General features: G+C 44.4%; 1 protein-coding gene across 1 annotated transcript in view; it reads right to left on the reverse strand.

The window, feature by feature from the left end:
- Positions 1-17201, reverse strand: part of LOC144600429 (SH2 domain-containing protein 1A-like) — a 39537-nt gene extending 22336 nt beyond the window's left edge. Inside the window, exon 1 of the mRNA XM_078412019.1 lies at positions 17053-17201. Coding sequence (XP_078268145.1) covers positions 17053-17186 — 134 coding nt within the window. The 5' untranslated portion in view covers positions 17187-17201. The remainder of the gene's footprint in view (positions 1-17052) is intronic.
- Between the last annotated feature and the right edge of the window lie 417 nt (positions 17202-17618).

The raw sequence follows: 17618 nt of genomic DNA on the forward strand, positions 1-17618 counted from the left end.
TTGTACGTTCTCCCCGTGACCTGCGTGGGTTTTCTCTGAGATCTTCGGTTTCCTCCCACACTCCAATGACCTACAGGTTTGAAGGTCAATTGGGTTGGTATGAATGTAAATTGTCCCTAATGTGTGTAGGATAGTGTTAATGTGTGGGGATCGCTGGTGGGTGCAGACTCGGTAGGCCAAAGGACCTGTTTCCATCCTATATTTCTAAACTAAACTAAACTAAACTAAACTAAACCCAACTGTATGGACATTCAATTCCCCAATTTTACGTAAATAAACTAACCTTGGCACACGTAACAGTAAACTAAACTAAAATAAACTAAATTAACGAAAACTACCCTCACCCTTTTTGTCCACCTTGGTGGCTTTATTTTAGTTTAGAGATACAATAGACAATAGACAATAGGTGCAGGAGGAGGCCATTCGGCCCAAGCAAGCCAAATGGCCTGTTTAGATGCTGTATCCCTAAACTAAAATAAATTTCTGTAGAAAACATTTGAAATTAATCTCAAACTAAAGAAAATGTCTCCGACTGTGTGTAAACAATAAACAATATGTATGTTGTCTATAGACAATAGGTGCAGGAGTAGGCCATTCAGCCCTTCGAGCCAGCATCGCCATTCAATGCGATCATGGCTGATCACTCTCAATCAGTACCCCGTTCCTGCCTTCTCCCCATACCCCCTCACTCCGCTATCCTTAAGAGCTCTATCCAGCTCTCTCTTGAAAGCATCCAACGAACTGGCCTCCACTGCCTTCTGAGGCAGAGAATTCCACACCTTCACCACTCTCTGACTGAAAAAGTTCTTCCTCATCTCCGTTCTAAATGGCCTACCCCTTATTCTTAAACTGTGGCCCCTTGTTCTGGACTCCCCCAACATTGGGAACATGTTTCCTGCCTCTAACCTTAAACCTATGTCCTCTGGTCCTCGATTCATCATCTCTGGACAAGAGAGACTGTGCATCTACCCGATCTATTCCTCTCATGATATTGTACATCCTATAAAGATTGATCCTATCGATCCATAAAGATATAATTGAACGCATTGCCTTCTACGAAAGACTTACGTCAAGTGGAAGCAGGGCTAATGACTATTTCTTTACAACCAATCTGACTGGAGAAAGCCCACTCAGACCAGGAAAAACTAACACAGGAAATATGAATACGAAAAGTTCAGAAACATGAACTCAATAGACAATGGACAATAGGTGCAGGAGTAGCCAATCGTGCCAGCACCACCATTCACTGTGATCACGGCTGATCATCCACAATCAGTACCCCGTTTCCTGACTTACTCGGAGCTAAATAAACAGAACAATAGACAATAGACAATAGGTGCAGGAGGAGGCTATTCGGCCCTTCGAGCCAGCACCGCCATTCATTGTGATCATGGCTGATCATTCTCAATCAGTACCCAGTTCCTGCCTTCTCCCCATACCCCCTGACTCTGCTATCCTTAAGAGCTCTATCCAACTCTCTCTTGAATGCATTCAGAGAATTGGCCTCCACTGCCTTCTGAGGCATAGAATTCCTCAGATTCACAACTCTCTGACTGAAAAAGGTTTTCCTCATCTCAGTTCTAAATGGCCTAAATGGCCCTTATTCTTAAACTGTGGCCACTTGTTCTGGACTCCCCCAACATTGGGAACATGTTTCCTGCCTCTAACGTGTCCAACCCGTTAATAATCTTATACGTTTCGATAAGATCTCCTCTCATCCTTCTAAATTCCAGTGTATACAAGCCTAGTCACTCCAGTCTTTCAACATATGACAGTCCCGCCATTCCGGGAATTAATCTAGTAAACCTACGCTGCACGCCCTCAATAGCAGAAGCTAACCAGTCAGCGGAAAGACGATGCATGTTTACAATCGAGCCATTCACAGTGTATAGATACATGATGAAGGTGATAATGTGAATAACGTTTAGTGCAAGATGAAACCGGTGAAGTCTGATCCAGTTTGCGCGTTCTCCGAGTGTCTCTTAAACTGAAACTAAAACTTCAGTAGCTGACAATATTATGGCAGCTTGCTCATGTGTCGGGGAGCCCTTGAGTTGAGCCTTCATAACTCTGTATGCCTAAAGGGGATTACTTATATGTTGTTTATGAATTGGCTCAGGTTTAGCTCAGATTAGCTCAGAGATAGTTTAGTTTAGAGATACAGCGCGGAAACAAGCCCTTCTGCCCACTGATCCCGTGCTGACCATCGATCCCCGCACATTAACATTATCCTACACACTAGGGACAATTTACTATTTTACCAAAGCAAATTAACCTACAAACCTGTACGTCTTTGGAGTGTGGGAGAAAATTGGAGCACCCGGAGAAAACCCACACAGGTCACGGGGAGATCGTACAAACTTCGTACAGACAAGCACCCGTAGTCAGGATCGAACCCGGATCTTTGGCGTTGTAAGGCCACAACTCTACCGCTGCGCCACCACACATCGATTACTTCATTATTAATTAGATCACGAGATCATAAGATCATAAGTGATCGGAGAATTAGGCCATTCGGCTCATCAAACCAACTCCGCCATTCAATCATGGCTGAATGAATCACTCTCCCTCCTAACCCCATTCTCCTGCCTTCTCCCCAAAACCTCTGACACCCGTACTAATCAAGATAGATCAGAATAGATTGAGTAAAAAAGGAATTGAGAACCAGAGGGCATAGGTTTAAGGTGAGGGAGGAATGATTTAATGGGAACCTGAAGGCTAACCTTTTTTACACAAAGGGTGGTGGGAGCTCTAGGGGCTAGTGGAATCAAGGGGTATGGGGAGAAGGTGGGCACAGGATACTGATTGTGGATGATCAGCCATGATCACAATGAATGGTGGTGCTGGCTCAAAGGGCCAAATGCCCTCTTCCATGCACCTATTTTCCATGTTTCTATGTTTCTAAATATATTTCTGTAGAAAACGTTTAAAAATATATCCCAAGTGGTCTGTGTCAGAGGAGTGGCCCTCATCAATCACCTTGTTCATCCCTGCCTACAAATGTCCTGTGGGCTTTTGAACAGTAATTTATTATAGAGGCATAGAGTGATTCAGCGTGAAAACAGGCCCAACTTGCCCACACCGGCCAACATGTCCCAGCTACACTAGTCCCACCTCCCACGTTTGGTCCATATCACCTCAAAACCTGTCCTATCCGTGTATCTGTCTAACTGTTTCTTTAATGTCCAGGGACAGTTTCTTACCAGCTTTTAGCAGGCAACTAAATCATCCCCCCACCAACCAGAGAGCAGTCCCGACCTCATTGGAGACCTTCGAACTATCTTTAATCGGACTTTTACAGGACTTTATCTTCCACTAAACGTTATACCTTTCATCCTGTATCTGTACACTGTGGACGGCTTGATTATAATAATGTACAACCTTTTCGAAGACTGGATAGCACGCAATAAATAAACTTTTCACTGTACCTTGGTACATGTGACAATAATAAAACTAAACTATATTTTATTAATGTGGCAATAATGTGTCGAATTTTATTATTCATAGAATAAATAATAAGACAGCACCCGTAGTCGGGATCGAACCTGGGTCACTGGCGCTGTAAGGCAGCAGCTCTAGCTCTTCGCCGCTGTGCTGCCCTTTCATGTATTTTTCTTTGGTCGACTGAATGAACGGCATTAAATGAAAGCCACTGGTTGCGGGTCTGAATCTGAGTGCACAGCACTCGAATGCCTCTGGTCTGCCAGCTGGAGGTAATGCAAGCAGACAGATCGTTGAATCACTATCTGGCAACCTTTCCGGGTACAATTGTAATGACGATGATAGATTTGAGGTGAAGCAGCAGACTCAATAATTGACTGCGTCCGTGCATGAAAGAAATAATCGGATTGGCGACGCTTGCAATGCAATGCAACGGAAACCACAAATGAGGAGTGGGTTACAATTTGACGAACCACAAGTTGGAAGTAATACAATCACAAGATGCAAAGATCTAATACGACCAATTGATGTACTACTTCAGAACGCAGAATTTACAATGTTGGGAATGTTGGTAAAGAGGGCATTTTTCACAGAGATGATCCAATCTATGCTGCACTCCCACAACAGCAAGAATGTCCTTCCTCAAATTAGGAGACCAAAACTGCACACAATACTCCAGGTGCGGTCTCACCAGGGCCCTGTACAACTGCAGAAGAACCTCTTTGCTCTTATACTCAACTCCTCTCGTTATGAAGGTCAACATGCCCTTAGCTTTCTACACTGCTTGTTGTACCTGCATGCTTACTTTCAGCAACTAGGACACCCAGGTCTCGTTGTACTTCCCCTTTTCCTAACCTGACACAATTCAGATAATAATCTGCATTCCCGTTCTTACCACCAAAGTGGATAACCTCCCATTTATCCTGCATCTGCCATGCATCTGCCCACTCACCCAAACTGTCCAAGTCACCCTGCATCCTCATAGCATCCTCTTCACAGTTCGCACTGCCACCCAGCTTTGTGTCATCTACAAATTTGCTAATGTTACTTGTAATTCCTTCATCTAAATCATTACTGCATATTGTAAATAGCTGCGGTCCCAGCACCGAGCCTTGCGGCACCTCATTAGTCACTGCCTGCCATTCTGAAAGAGACCCATTAATCCCTACTCTTTGTTTCTTGTCTGCCAACCAATTTTCTCTCCATGTCAATAGCCTCCCCCCAACACCATGTGCTCTAATTTTGCCCACTAATCTCCTGTGTTGGACCTTATCAAACGCTTTCTGCAAGTCCAGGTACACTACATCCACTGGCTCTCCCTTGTCCATTTTACTTGTTACATCCTCAAAAAATTCCAGAACATTTGTCAAGCATGATTCCCCCTTTGCAAACCCGTGCTGACTTGGAAAGATCCTGTTACTGCTGTCCAAATGCGCTGATCCGAAACGTCACCTATTTCTTCTCTCCAGAGATCCTGCCCGTCCCGTTGAGTTACTCCAGCATTTTGTGTCTATCTTCGGTTTAAACCAGCATCTGCAGTTCGTTCCTACAATCACTAGGTACGGCCGTGTATAATATGTACGGTTGTGATTATATAACAGTCCTGTAGTTAGTGGGCAAGTAGACCAGCTAAAGATCAACAAGATGTAGATTGTTGAGAAATGGAGGCCGCATAATGAACCCATGCTATTGCCAACAGGAAACTGTGGGGAACAATAAACCACAGAAGTGTCTCGACCCCAAATGTCAGCTAATGCATATACCACCACCCTCAGTATGAAAAGGTGCCCCGCTCAGATTCCTGCTAAATCTTTCACCTTGCACCTTAAACCTGTGTCCTCAAGTTCTTGATTGCCCGACCGTGGGGAAACGATCCCGTGCATTCACCCGATAATAAAGAGTTTGAAAAAGCAGTCAATATGTTAAAAGAGCAGACTGGTGGGAATTAGTACAAAAACTAAAGGTACACTAAAAACATACAAGTAAACACAAATCACAAACCAGAGAGTTTTCAGCAAGTCCTCAGTTTTCAATTTATATACTTTTTTTGTTTAAATTTCCAACAATAGTAACATTCTGAAGGATTTGAGCTTCATATGTATGAAACCTTAGTTCTGGAATTGACAGATTTATGCACCCAAAATGGTTAACTCTCAGGCCAAGCACAACATGAATAGTGCTGTACAAGTCAGCCTCACCAACAGCCTGTATCGTCTTTTTCTTCTTTTGCTTACTGGGTTTACTGTGCTTACTTGTATGTTTTTAGTGTACCTTTAGTTTTTGTATTATGTGAGGGTGGGGGGGGGGGGGGGGGGGATGGAGGATTGGGGGAAACCTTTTTTATCTCTTTCCTCTACGGAGATGTGACTTTTTTTAATCATATTTCCGTCTGCACTGCGACTTTGACATCGTGGAGCTGGCGGCTCCACTGTTAGGGATCGACTGAATGAGCTCCAACCGCAGGAGCTTCGACCGCCCCGATCACAGGAGCCTCGATCGCCCCGATCACGGGAGCCTCGATCGCCCCGATCACGGGAGCCTCGATCGCCCCGATCACGGGAGCCTCGATCGCCCCGATCACAGGAGCTTCGATCACCCAGACTGCGGATGTTTCGATCGCCCCGACCGAGGGAGAAAAGGAGGAAAGGAGGTCTACGTTATCTGCCTTCCGTCACAGTGGGGAATGTGAGGTCGCCGAAAAAACAAAATGGACGTGTGGCCTGTGCTGGTGAGGACTCGGAGAGAGTGCAGTGAGTGGAGTGACCTCAGTGTTTAGCGGGGACATGGCACCATGAGGACATCCCGGAGTCTGGTGCGAGTGTGGACGGCTTTCTGGCTGTTCGGGCGGACAGGGACTGCAGAAACAGCGGTCGGAACAACTCTGGTCACATCACGGTGAAGGAGCATGTGTGCGGCCCAGACATTGAACTGGTGGCTGTGGGTCTCTGCTTATGCTGTGTGCCTGGGGATTCTCATGCGCCATTGTGGTGACTGTTTAAGACTATGTTTAATTGTCCCCTGCACTCCAAAGGACCTGAGTCCCCTTAGCAGATAAAGTCTGCTCTGGCCCTTTCTGTATAGCGCATCGGTGTTTTCAGTCCAGTCTATTGTTGAGGTAGACACCCAGGTACTTATAAGAATCCACCCTCTCGATGTCCATTCCCTGGATGTTCACCGGTGTCGGGAGGACCCGGCTGCACCTGCAGAAATCTACCACCATCTCCCTGGTTTTCCCCGAAGGCAGTTCCGCTGGCACCAGTCCACAAACTCCTTGATCAGTTCTCTGTACGCCCTGTCCTCGTCGCCCGCGATGAGGCCGATGATGGCAGAGTCGTCAGAGAACCTCTGTAGGTAGGAGTCTGCAGAGCTGTGCTTGAAGTCCGCATTGTACAGGGTGAACAAGAATGGCGCTAGCACTGTTCCCTGCAGAACCCCAGTGCTGCAGACCACCCTATACCTGCATCTCCAATTGTACTACACTCATGAAGTACTTTCTCATTTGTCAAGAGTCAAGAGTGTTTTATTACCATGTGTACTGACAACGGAACAATTAAATGATTGAATTACAATAATTAGCACAGGTGCAACAATGAAAGATCACAAGTTGTACAAGTTGTACAAGACACACATTTAAATGATCGACCAGATACAAATTATGCTCAACATCCATTTTGGTTATTCAATGTTAAAATCACGCAGTCTAATCAAGATATATAATCTACACAACACTCCCATTAACTTTTGTCTGTTTTGATTTGGGTGGCTGAATGTGATAAGTATTGTATAAAACTATTCTTCACCATGTGGAGAGTGATAGTGTATATCTATAGCCCAAGTCCTGGCCCACGCTGTGCTTTCAACTCTAAAACAGGAAGGATTGAGGGGTTAAATCAAGCTGTCAACCACACCTAGTTTATTTTGTGAAAGTTTTGCCTTGTTCAATCTATTTAATCCAATAGAAAGTCCCTAAACCAACTACTGGGCAATTTCAATTTCATCAAAATGTATCCCCATTTCTTTCCCTCAGGTAATCTTCAACTTCTCCGATATCTCCTGAATAGCCTTAATGCTTTTCCTACTCCAGGTAAGTTTTACATTCTAACCATTCTCTGATTAAATGTTTCTTCCAGAATTTTAAAAGGTAAATAACTTCTATTGATGGCCTCTACACTTGTATCTTGCTTATCATTCAGCCTATGTCGCCAGGAATAACACTACTGGAATTGTCACTGTAGGGATCATCATAGAATATCACTAAAGGCATACAGTGCTGGAGTACTCCGGAGTACTGGAACTTGGATAAGTGACGTTTAAGATCGGCAGAATGAAGAAAGGTCCTGACCCGAAACGTCACCTATCCCTGACAGTCCGTCCATAAACTAAGGGTGAAGTCCTAATCTTCCAACCAAATTCATTGTGGATTTTGGACTTTTAGTTTAGTTTAGAGATACAGCGCGGAAAAAGGCCCTTCGGCCCACCGAGCCCGCACCGACCAGCGATCCCCGCACACTAACACTATCCTACACACACACACACACACTAGGGACAACTTTTACATTTACACCAAGCCAATTAACGTATAAATCTGTACATCTTTGGAGTGTGGGAGGAAATGGAAGATCTCAGAGAAAACCCACGCGGTCATAGGGGGAACGTACAAACTCCGTACAGACTGCACCTGTATGAAGAACAAGGAGAGTTGGTCTTTGAGAACGTCACAATCCCCAGGTTCCCTCAGTCATAATTTGTTTGGGCAGCTTGCAACCCACTGGCAGGAATCTTGATTTCTCTAACTTCACGAAACCCTTGCTTTCCCTCTCTGTCTCCATCCCTCCCCCATCCTAGTTCTCCGACCAGTTTCACTGTCCTCCTGATTAATTTTACTATTTGTATGCCTCGTTGTCACCTTCCCCTCAGCCAACAATGAACCGTGATCGTCGTCTGCTTTGATCTGTCCTTTTCACAACTTACGTGCTCTTTGTACCCTTCCATCCCTCTAGTTTCCCTCCTCCCTGACTCTCAGTCTGAAGAAGGGTCTTGACCCGGAACGCACACATTCCGTCTCTCCAGAGGTGCTGCCTGTCTCACTGAGTTACTCCAGCATTTTGTGTCTATCTTTGGTTCTCCAAGTCACACGCCATTCTGATTTAGAACTAAATCATCAGCCCAGCAACTCCGGATACTATCACACCACGGGAAATAACTTGGCCAGAAAGACTGCAGCAAATCAACGGGCAGTTAGGTGGGCAGTAAATGCTGACCTTGGCAATCATTTTCAGCTCTTGAGAAATGTTAGTTTCTCTCAGAAGAAACGACAAGAAGAGGAACAATTGTGATAGCTATCTTTAAGTTTATAAAGGTTTGATGAAGAAAATATGCTTCCCCATTTAGGGCGGCACGGTGGCGCAGCGGTAGAGTTGCTGCCTTACAGCACTTGCAGCACCGAAGACCCAGGTTCGATCCCGACTACGGGTGCTGTCTGTACGGAGTGTGCACGTTCTCCCCGTGACCGCGTGGGTTTTCTCCGAGATCTTCGGTTTCCTCCCACACTCCAAAGACGTACAGGTTTGTAGGTTAATTGGCTTGGTAAATGTAAAAATTGTACAATAATTGCTTAGAATGCAAAACTCACCACCTGAAGCAGCAACTGAATCTGATAATGCAGCTGCAACTGAGGACACCTTGGCTAAGTACACACAGGAAGGTGAATAATCTGTCAGGGATAAGGATTAAAACAGTGTGGGACAAGCCCATGATTTTCAACAAGAACGATTAAGGCAGAGGTAGATATTTTTAAGGCAGAGGTAGATAGATTCTTGATTAGTACGGGTGTCAGGGGTTATGGGGAGAAGGCAGGAGAATGGGGTTGAGGGGGAGAGATAGATCAGCCAGGATTGAATGGCGTAGTAGACATGATGGGCCGAATGGCCTAATTCTGCTCCTATCACTTATGAACTTATGATATTGTCCGAATATCCTGTTTCATTGTAAATCTGTGTAAGCCAAAATTAACAAAATATCACAATCACAATCACAATCACAATCACAATCATACTTTATTAGCCAAGTATGTTTTGCAACATACGAGGAACTTCATTTGTGGCAATATGTTCATTATGTGAATGAACTCAACACCAGACTTAGAAAACCAACACTTAAAAAACTTACGATACAAGATGAAGTGCGTGGATTATTAGAACTAGATATTACAAATATATTTTACAACTGTGATTGAATTTTAATCAAAACCATAAATTTTACGTATAATAGATAATAGCAATTTGGTATCTTATGGAATGGATATAAAATTAGACACAGGCTATAAATTTGTAAATATTTTTTAAATTTAAATATTCCATCATCTAATCCCCGCCTTCTTTACAGAATCTATATTTCCTGTGGTAATTTTTAAGGGTTAGTCTTACCCAATGATATCTTGGCTAAAGGTTAACGGTAGAAGTAAAATTGAAGATAGCTTTGATAGAGTCACAGCATGGAAACAGGCTTTTTGGCCCACTTCCCCATACCGGCCAACATGTCCCAGCTACACTAGTCCCACCTGCCTGCGTTTGGCCCATATACCTCCAAACCTGTCCTATCCATGTACCTGTCTAACTGTTTCTTAAACTTTGGGATAGCCCCTGCCTCAAACTACCTCCTCTGGCAGCTTGTTCCAAACACCCACCACCCATTTTGTGTGAAAAAGTTACCCCTCAGATTACTATTAAATCTTTCCACCTTCACCTTAAACTTATGTCCTCTGGTCCCCGATTCACCTACTCTGGGCAAGAGACTCTCTGCATCTAATCCGATCTATTCCTCTCTTGATCTTATACACCTCGATAAGATCATCCCTCATCCTCCTGCACTTCAAGGAATAGAGTGCCAGTCTACTCAACCTCTCCCTATAGCCCAGACTCTAGTCCTGGCAAAATCCTTGTAAATCTTCTGATTTATTCTTTATGAGTAATCCATTGAACTTTGTTTACTAATATACATGTTTCATGTAAATTCTGATAGTTGCAGAAGATTTGTTTAGTTGATTTTGTCTGATCAGAATCATGCATCTGTAGTGTAGTCACTGCTATAATACAACAAACACAACCAACAATCACATTCGAAAATAGACACAAAATGCTGGAGTAACTCAGCGGCACAGGGAAAGAAGGAATGGAGACCCTTCTTCTTCCTACCTTCTAAAGAAAATCTACCTATTGTTTCTGTTCTTCCAACCAAATTAAACAACCTCACATTTCCCACATTGTACTCTCTCAACAACTTTCTTAACTGCTTATTTAACATTACGCAGCCTCTTGTGGACAGAAATTCCGTTTTATTTGGTAGCTCAAACGTACAATGTATTAGTGGCAAATAAATGAAGCAAATCTACTTCTGAAAGTCAGCCCCATTGACTTTGTTGACTGAGATACCTGATCAATTTAAATTTCCAGTTGCTTGCATGTTCTTCACAGTTCAACTTGCCACCTGCTTTTGCATCTTTGACAAATTTAGAAACATGGCACTTTGTTCTACAGATCAAACAGTTCGTCCTCAACTTTTAACGAAAGGAACATTCGTTAGACAGATCATAAGCAGGTGCACAGTGACACACATACACACACAGGCTTAACTGAAAACATCTTACCATTGTTATCTTACCAACAACTAGAGAGCAGATCTGAGCTACTATTTACCTCATTGGAGACCTTCAGGCTATCTTTGATCAGGCTTTACTGGACTTTATCTTGCAGTAAACATTATTCACATTATGCCATTTATCATGAATTAGTACACTGTGTATGGCTTGACTCTATTCATGCATTGTCTTTCCGCTGACTGGTTAGCATGCAACAAAAGCTTTTCACTGTAGCTCAGTACACGTGACAATAATGACTGACCTCCTCCACAGACACACTCCAACCCGTACCCTCCGCTCTGCTGCTGCTAACCTCCTGTCCCTCCCCATCCGGACCAAACTCAGATCCTGGGGGGACAGGGCTTTCTCCATCGCTGCTCCCACACTCTGGAACTCACTACCCCAAACCGTCAGAGACTCCTCCTCACTCACCACATTCAAAACATCACTGAAGTCTCACCTGTTCAGCACCGCCTTCAACCACTGACTGTCACCTCACCTTCTTTTTCCTTTTCTGTTCATTTACTTATTTATCTATTTACTTTCTTTTCTATGTTTTAGTAAACCCTGTAAAGCGTCTTTGAGTGTTTAGAAAAGGGCTATATAAATGTAATGCATTATTATTATTATTATTATTATTATAATTATTAATAAACTAAACTTAACTAAATGTTTAAAAGAATGTTAGGAAATCCAAGAGCTGAAGTGACGTGCAGACTTACTACATGTGTAATTTTTTTTTTGATACTTGTATATATTTCTTTAAGGCAGTGCAAATGTACTTCTTTTCAGCATGAGAGTGAACCTATGATCTATTTTGTTAAGTTAGTGTTAACGATGAATGTGAAACTTAAAAGTGAATCGCTATGAAAGTTTAGAATGTAGAAATTAGGAGCTGCAGATGCTGGTTTACAAACAAAAGGCACAAAGCGCAATACGTCAACAGGTCAGGCAGAATCCCTGGAGGACATGGATGGGTGACGTTTCAGGTCAGGACCCTTGCTATGAAAGGTTAGTGTGCTCATGTCTACAGCATGTTTTCTGTACGACTGATCAGGGGGTGTCTAATCCAAACCAGCATCATAGTCATAGAGCCATACAGCATGGAAACAGGCCCTTCAGCCCAACTCGTTCACGCCAACTAAGATGCCCCATCTAAGCTAGTCCCATTTGCCCACGTTTAACACATATCCCTCTCAACTGTTCTTATCCATGTACCCGATTGAAGATTAATGCAGGTGAAGCTTCATGATCTCAAAAATCTAAATATTGTTTTGTAAGGATGATCTTTAAATTTAAAGATTGTTCAAAATTGTAAACATGGCCACTGTTTCAGGTAAGACTACAGCAACCAAGCATGCAAACAAAAATCAATGAAAATAACATTTTGCAAAAGGTAGCTTCAAAATATAAACTATTTTACTAGATTGCATTAGTTGGCTTTAACCTGCACCAAACGATGTGCTTTCATACAGTGACTGAACATTCTAGTTGCTGGGCAAATGTTTTTTTTTAAATTGTCCCTAGTGGGTGTAGGATAGTGTTAATGTGCGGGGATCGCTGGGCGGCGCGGACCCGGTGGGCCAAAGGGCCTGTTTCCGCGCTGTATCTCTAAATCTAAAAATCTAGGCTAAGGATCAAAACCAAGCAAATGGGGTTTGTATAGATAGATACTTGAAAGTCAGTACAACATGGTGGGTTGATTGACTTTGTTTCAGCACTGTATGACTCTTTCATTTTGTTTTACTTTTAATGTGTAGGAAGGAACTGCAGATGCTGGTCTATACCGAAGATAGACTCAAAATGCTGGAGTATCTCAGCGGGATGCTGCCTGACAATAGACAATAGACAATAGACAATAGGTGCAGGAGTAGGCCATTCAGCCCTTCGAGCCAGCACCGCCATTCAATGCGATCATGGCTGATCACTCTCAATTAGTACCCCGTTCCTGCCTTCTCCCCATATCCCTCACTCCACTATCCTTAAGAACTCTATCCAGCTCTCTCTTGAAAGCATCCAACGAACTGGCCTCCACTGCCTTCTGAGGCAGAGAATTCCACACCTTCACCACTCTCTGAGTGAAAAAGTTCTTCCTCATCTCCGTTCTAAATGGCCTACCCCTTATTCTTAAACTGTGGCCCCTTGTTCTGGACTCCCCCAACATTGGGAACATGTTTCCTGCCTCTAATGTGTCCAATCCCCTAATTATCTTATATGTTTCAATAAGATCCCCCCTCATCCTTCTAAATTCCAGTGTATACAAGCCCAATCGCTCCAGCCTTTCAACATACGACAGTCCCGCCATTCCGGGAATTAACCTAGTGAACCTACGCTGCACGCCCTCCATAGCTGAGTTACTCCACTGTTTTGGGTCTGAAGAAGGGTCTCGACCGGAAGATGCTGCCTGCCCCACGGAGTTACTCCAGCTTTTTATGTCTATCTTGTGTGTCCATCTTTTGACTTTGGATCTCGGTTTCAAACACTTTGCATCTAAAGTCAACCCAGGTCTGGGGGGATGATGGCTGGGGCTCCTGTTGAGGTGTAAAGCTCCTGCCAGTTCCATCCTTGTGTCCCTCTTGATTAGTCGTTAGTCTGTAGAGATACAGCGTGGATACAAGTCCCTTCGGCCCACTGAGTCCACGCCAACAAGCGACCACCCCTTACAACAGCATTATCCAACACACTAGGGACAATTTACGATTTTTACCGCATCCAATTAACCTGCAAACTTGCACATCTTTGCTATGTGGGAGGAAACCGGAGCACCCGGACGCAGAAAACCCAGGCCATCACAGAGAATGTACAAACTCTGTACGTAGTCAGGATCGAACCCGGGTCTCTGGCGCTGTAAGGCAGCAATACCATTGTGCCACTGTGCTGCCTGCACCTTGTTATCACACCTTCCCAGCCAACAATAGGCCACTACAGGCACCACCCTTCCAGAGGTCATCTATTGCCGACCTTGATTTGTTGTGGCTTTTTCTCGCCTCCAGTTTATTCCCTCCCCCCCCCCCCCCCCCCCCCATCGCCCTTGCCCCACACCCCCTCTATCTTTCAGTCTGAAGAAAGGTTCCGACCTGAAACGTCACCTGTTCTTTTCCTCCATAGATGCTGCCTAACCCCCTGAGTTACTCCAGCGTGTTGACTCTATCTTCGGTGTGTAAATGGATTGGTTATCTTTTTGGCCATTCGGTGACTTCTACCATTACCTCGTGCCTAACTACATGCGGCTTTTCAAAAAATCTTTTCTCCTTTAATGTACAGTCTTAGAAAAACAAGTCTGTCGGCTTCTGAAACTGAAAACATGCTCTGCTGGAGATCAGTTTGCCCAATTACTGCTGTAGAAATAAAGAACTGCAGATGCTGGTTTACACAAAAGGACTAGAGGTGCTGAAGTAACAGCGGGTCAGGCAGCATCTCTGGAGAACATGGATGGGTGATGTTTCGGGTTGGGACTAAGTCTGAAAAAGGATCCTGACCCAAAACGTCACCTATCCATATTCTCCAGAGATGCTGCCTGATCTGCTGAGTTACTCCAGCACTTTGTGTCCTTTTGAGCCCCAATACACATGTTCCACTTTATCTCAATACTGTAGACCTTACAAATCTTTCTCATCAACACTAAATGAAAATCGTCACATTTTCGCAAATATACTTCAAAATCCAGTTCAGTTCCAATGGACAATAGACAATAGGTGCAGGAGGAGGCCATTCGGCCCTTCGAGCCAGCACCGCCATTCAATGTGATCATGGCTGATCATTCTCAATCAGTACCCCATTCCTGCCTTCTCCCCATACCCCCTGACTCCGCTATCCTTAAGAGCTCTATCCAGCTCTCTCTTGAATGCATTCAGAGAATTGGCCTCCACTGCCCTCTGAGGCAGAGAATTCCACAGATTCACAACTCTCTGACTGAAAAAGTTTTTCCTCATCTCAGTTCTAAATGGCCTACCCCTTATTCTAAAACTGTGGCCCCTTGTTCTAGACTCCCCCAACATTGGGAACATGTTCCTATTTTATTCATCTGACATTTCCATTAAATACACAATTCCACGAAAGCAATTGTAATATTTTGTTTAAGCAGACCGAAGTGTATTATAGAAGAAAGGGGTTGACAGAATGTTCCAGAAAAAAGCACAAACATAACGGGCCAAACATACTTTTTTCCCTAATGTAACAATGGCGTTGAGAGGGAAAAATAGATCAGCCATGATTGAATGACAGTAGACTGATGGGCCAAATGGCCTAATTCTGCTCCTGTAATTCATGAACTTATGATCCGATGAGTCTGCATCTGTTTCAATGGGTAACTTCAAACACTATTTATTTTGTAATTAGAACCAAACTATAAGTCCTGTTACAGTAAAACGTAATCTGACTAGGACCGTATTGCAAAGACCTCAAAGAAGCATCAAATCCAACTGTCCCAGTGCAATGACCAGGGACTTTTTACTTTGGAGATACAGCGCGAAAACAGGCCCTTCGGCCCACCGAGTCCGCGCCGACCAGCGATCTCCACACATCAACACTATCCTGCACCCACAAGGGACAATTTTTACATTTACCAAGCCAATTAACCTACAAACTTGCACGTCTTTGGAGTGTGGGACGAAACCGAAAATCTCGGAGAAAACCCACGCAGGTCACGGGGAGAACATACAAACTCCGTACAGACAGCACCCGTAGTCGGGATCGAACCCGGGTCTCCGGCGCTGCATTCACTGTAAGGCAGCAACTCTACCAACCGTGAATGAAGTGAATGAACTGCTTCACTTGAAAATCTAAATGTACAGTGAAACTTTGCAGGCACACCAGTTAAAGGGAAAGAACCATAACTAATTGAAATCTTCAGAAACACAGAACTGCAGACATTGAATTACACCAAAGACAGTCTCAAAGTGTGGTAGTCATACAGTGTGGAAACAGATAGTTCGGCCCAACTTGCCCACACCGGCCACCATGTCCCATCTACACTAGTCCCACCTGCCTGCGTTTGGCCCATACCCCTCTAAACATGTCCTATCCATGTACCTCTCTACTTGTTTCTGTAGGTGCTGGAGTAACTCAGCGGGTCGGGCAGTATCTCTGCAGAATAAGGATGGGTGACATTTCGGGTCGGGACCCTTCTTCGGGTCTGAGTTAGCAAAGTACACTGTCTATAATTGAAGGCTGTTACCCTTTCCTCTTAAACCCTTGGAAAAAAAAGTCAGAGGGTGGTGAATCTGTGGAATCCATTGCCACAGGAGGCTGTCGGTGGACATTTTCTAAGGCAGAGATAGACAGATTCTTGATTAGTACCGGTGTCAAGGATTAGGGGGAGAAGGCAGGAGAATGGGGTTAGGAGGGAGAGATAGATCAGCCTTGATTGAATGGCGGAGTAGACTTGATGGGCTAATTCTGCAATAGAACTTATGAATTTATGAAAAAATATGTTGTTACATGAGCGCTGTCAACGTTTTGAGCTATAAGAAAATAACTGCAGATGCTGGTACAAATCGATTTATTCACAAAATGCTGGAGTAACTCAGCAGGGCCTGACCTGCTGAGTTACTCCAGCATTTTGTGAATAAATCAACGTTTTGAGCTCTTGTGCAAGCGGCAGGGTGCCTATTAAAGGTATTGAGAGGGGTGATTTCTCGCCCATTTGGTACAGGTGGGTGTGTAGAAAGGAACAGCTGAAGAAGGGTCTCGACCCGAAACGTCACCCACTCCTTCTCCCCCGAGATGCTGCCTGACCTGCTGAGTTACTCCAGCATTTTGTGAATAAAAGGAACTGCAGATGCTGGTTACACGCCGAAAAGATAGACACAAAGTGCTGGTGGAGTAACTCAGCGGGACAGGCAACATCTCTGGAGAGAAGGAATGGGTGGAGACCCTTCTCCAGACAGAGAGTCAGGGGAGAGAGAGGGAGAGGGAGTCTAGATGTTACAGGTGGATGCAACAGCGAGTTTGGGGAGTCAGGTAACAGTACTCACAGCACACACAGGCAGAACACTCCGGGCATGGACTCGCTGTCTCTCAGCAGGTAGCTGCCGTCCTTGCCACACCTGCCCAGAAGTCTCTCGCATGTCTCTTTGTTAATCTTTCCATGGTAGACTGGATGGTCCATTCTCCCCCCCTCTGGCGTTGCGCGCAGACCCTTGTAGCTGTGGCTCCGGCAGCCGCTGCTCAAAGCGAAAGCGACAAGTTGCAATCGAGACTGACTCTTGATCCAACCCCTCTAACTCCTCGCCACACACACACACACACACACACACAACACACACACACCAACACACACAACACACACACACACACACACACACATACACAACACACACACACAACACACACACACAACACACACCACATACAACACACAACACACACCACACACATACCACACACACACAACACACACCACACACATACCACACACACACAACACACACCACACACACACACACACACACCACATACACCAACACACACAGCACACACCACATACAACACACACCACACACATACCACACATACACAACACACACACACACAACACACA

The sequence above is a fragment of the Rhinoraja longicauda genome, chromosome 15 (genome assembly GCF_053455715.1).
Source record: "Rhinoraja longicauda isolate Sanriku21f chromosome 15, sRhiLon1.1, whole genome shotgun sequence".
Lineage (NCBI taxonomy): Eukaryota > Metazoa > Chordata > Chondrichthyes > Rajiformes > Arhynchobatidae > Rhinoraja > Rhinoraja longicauda.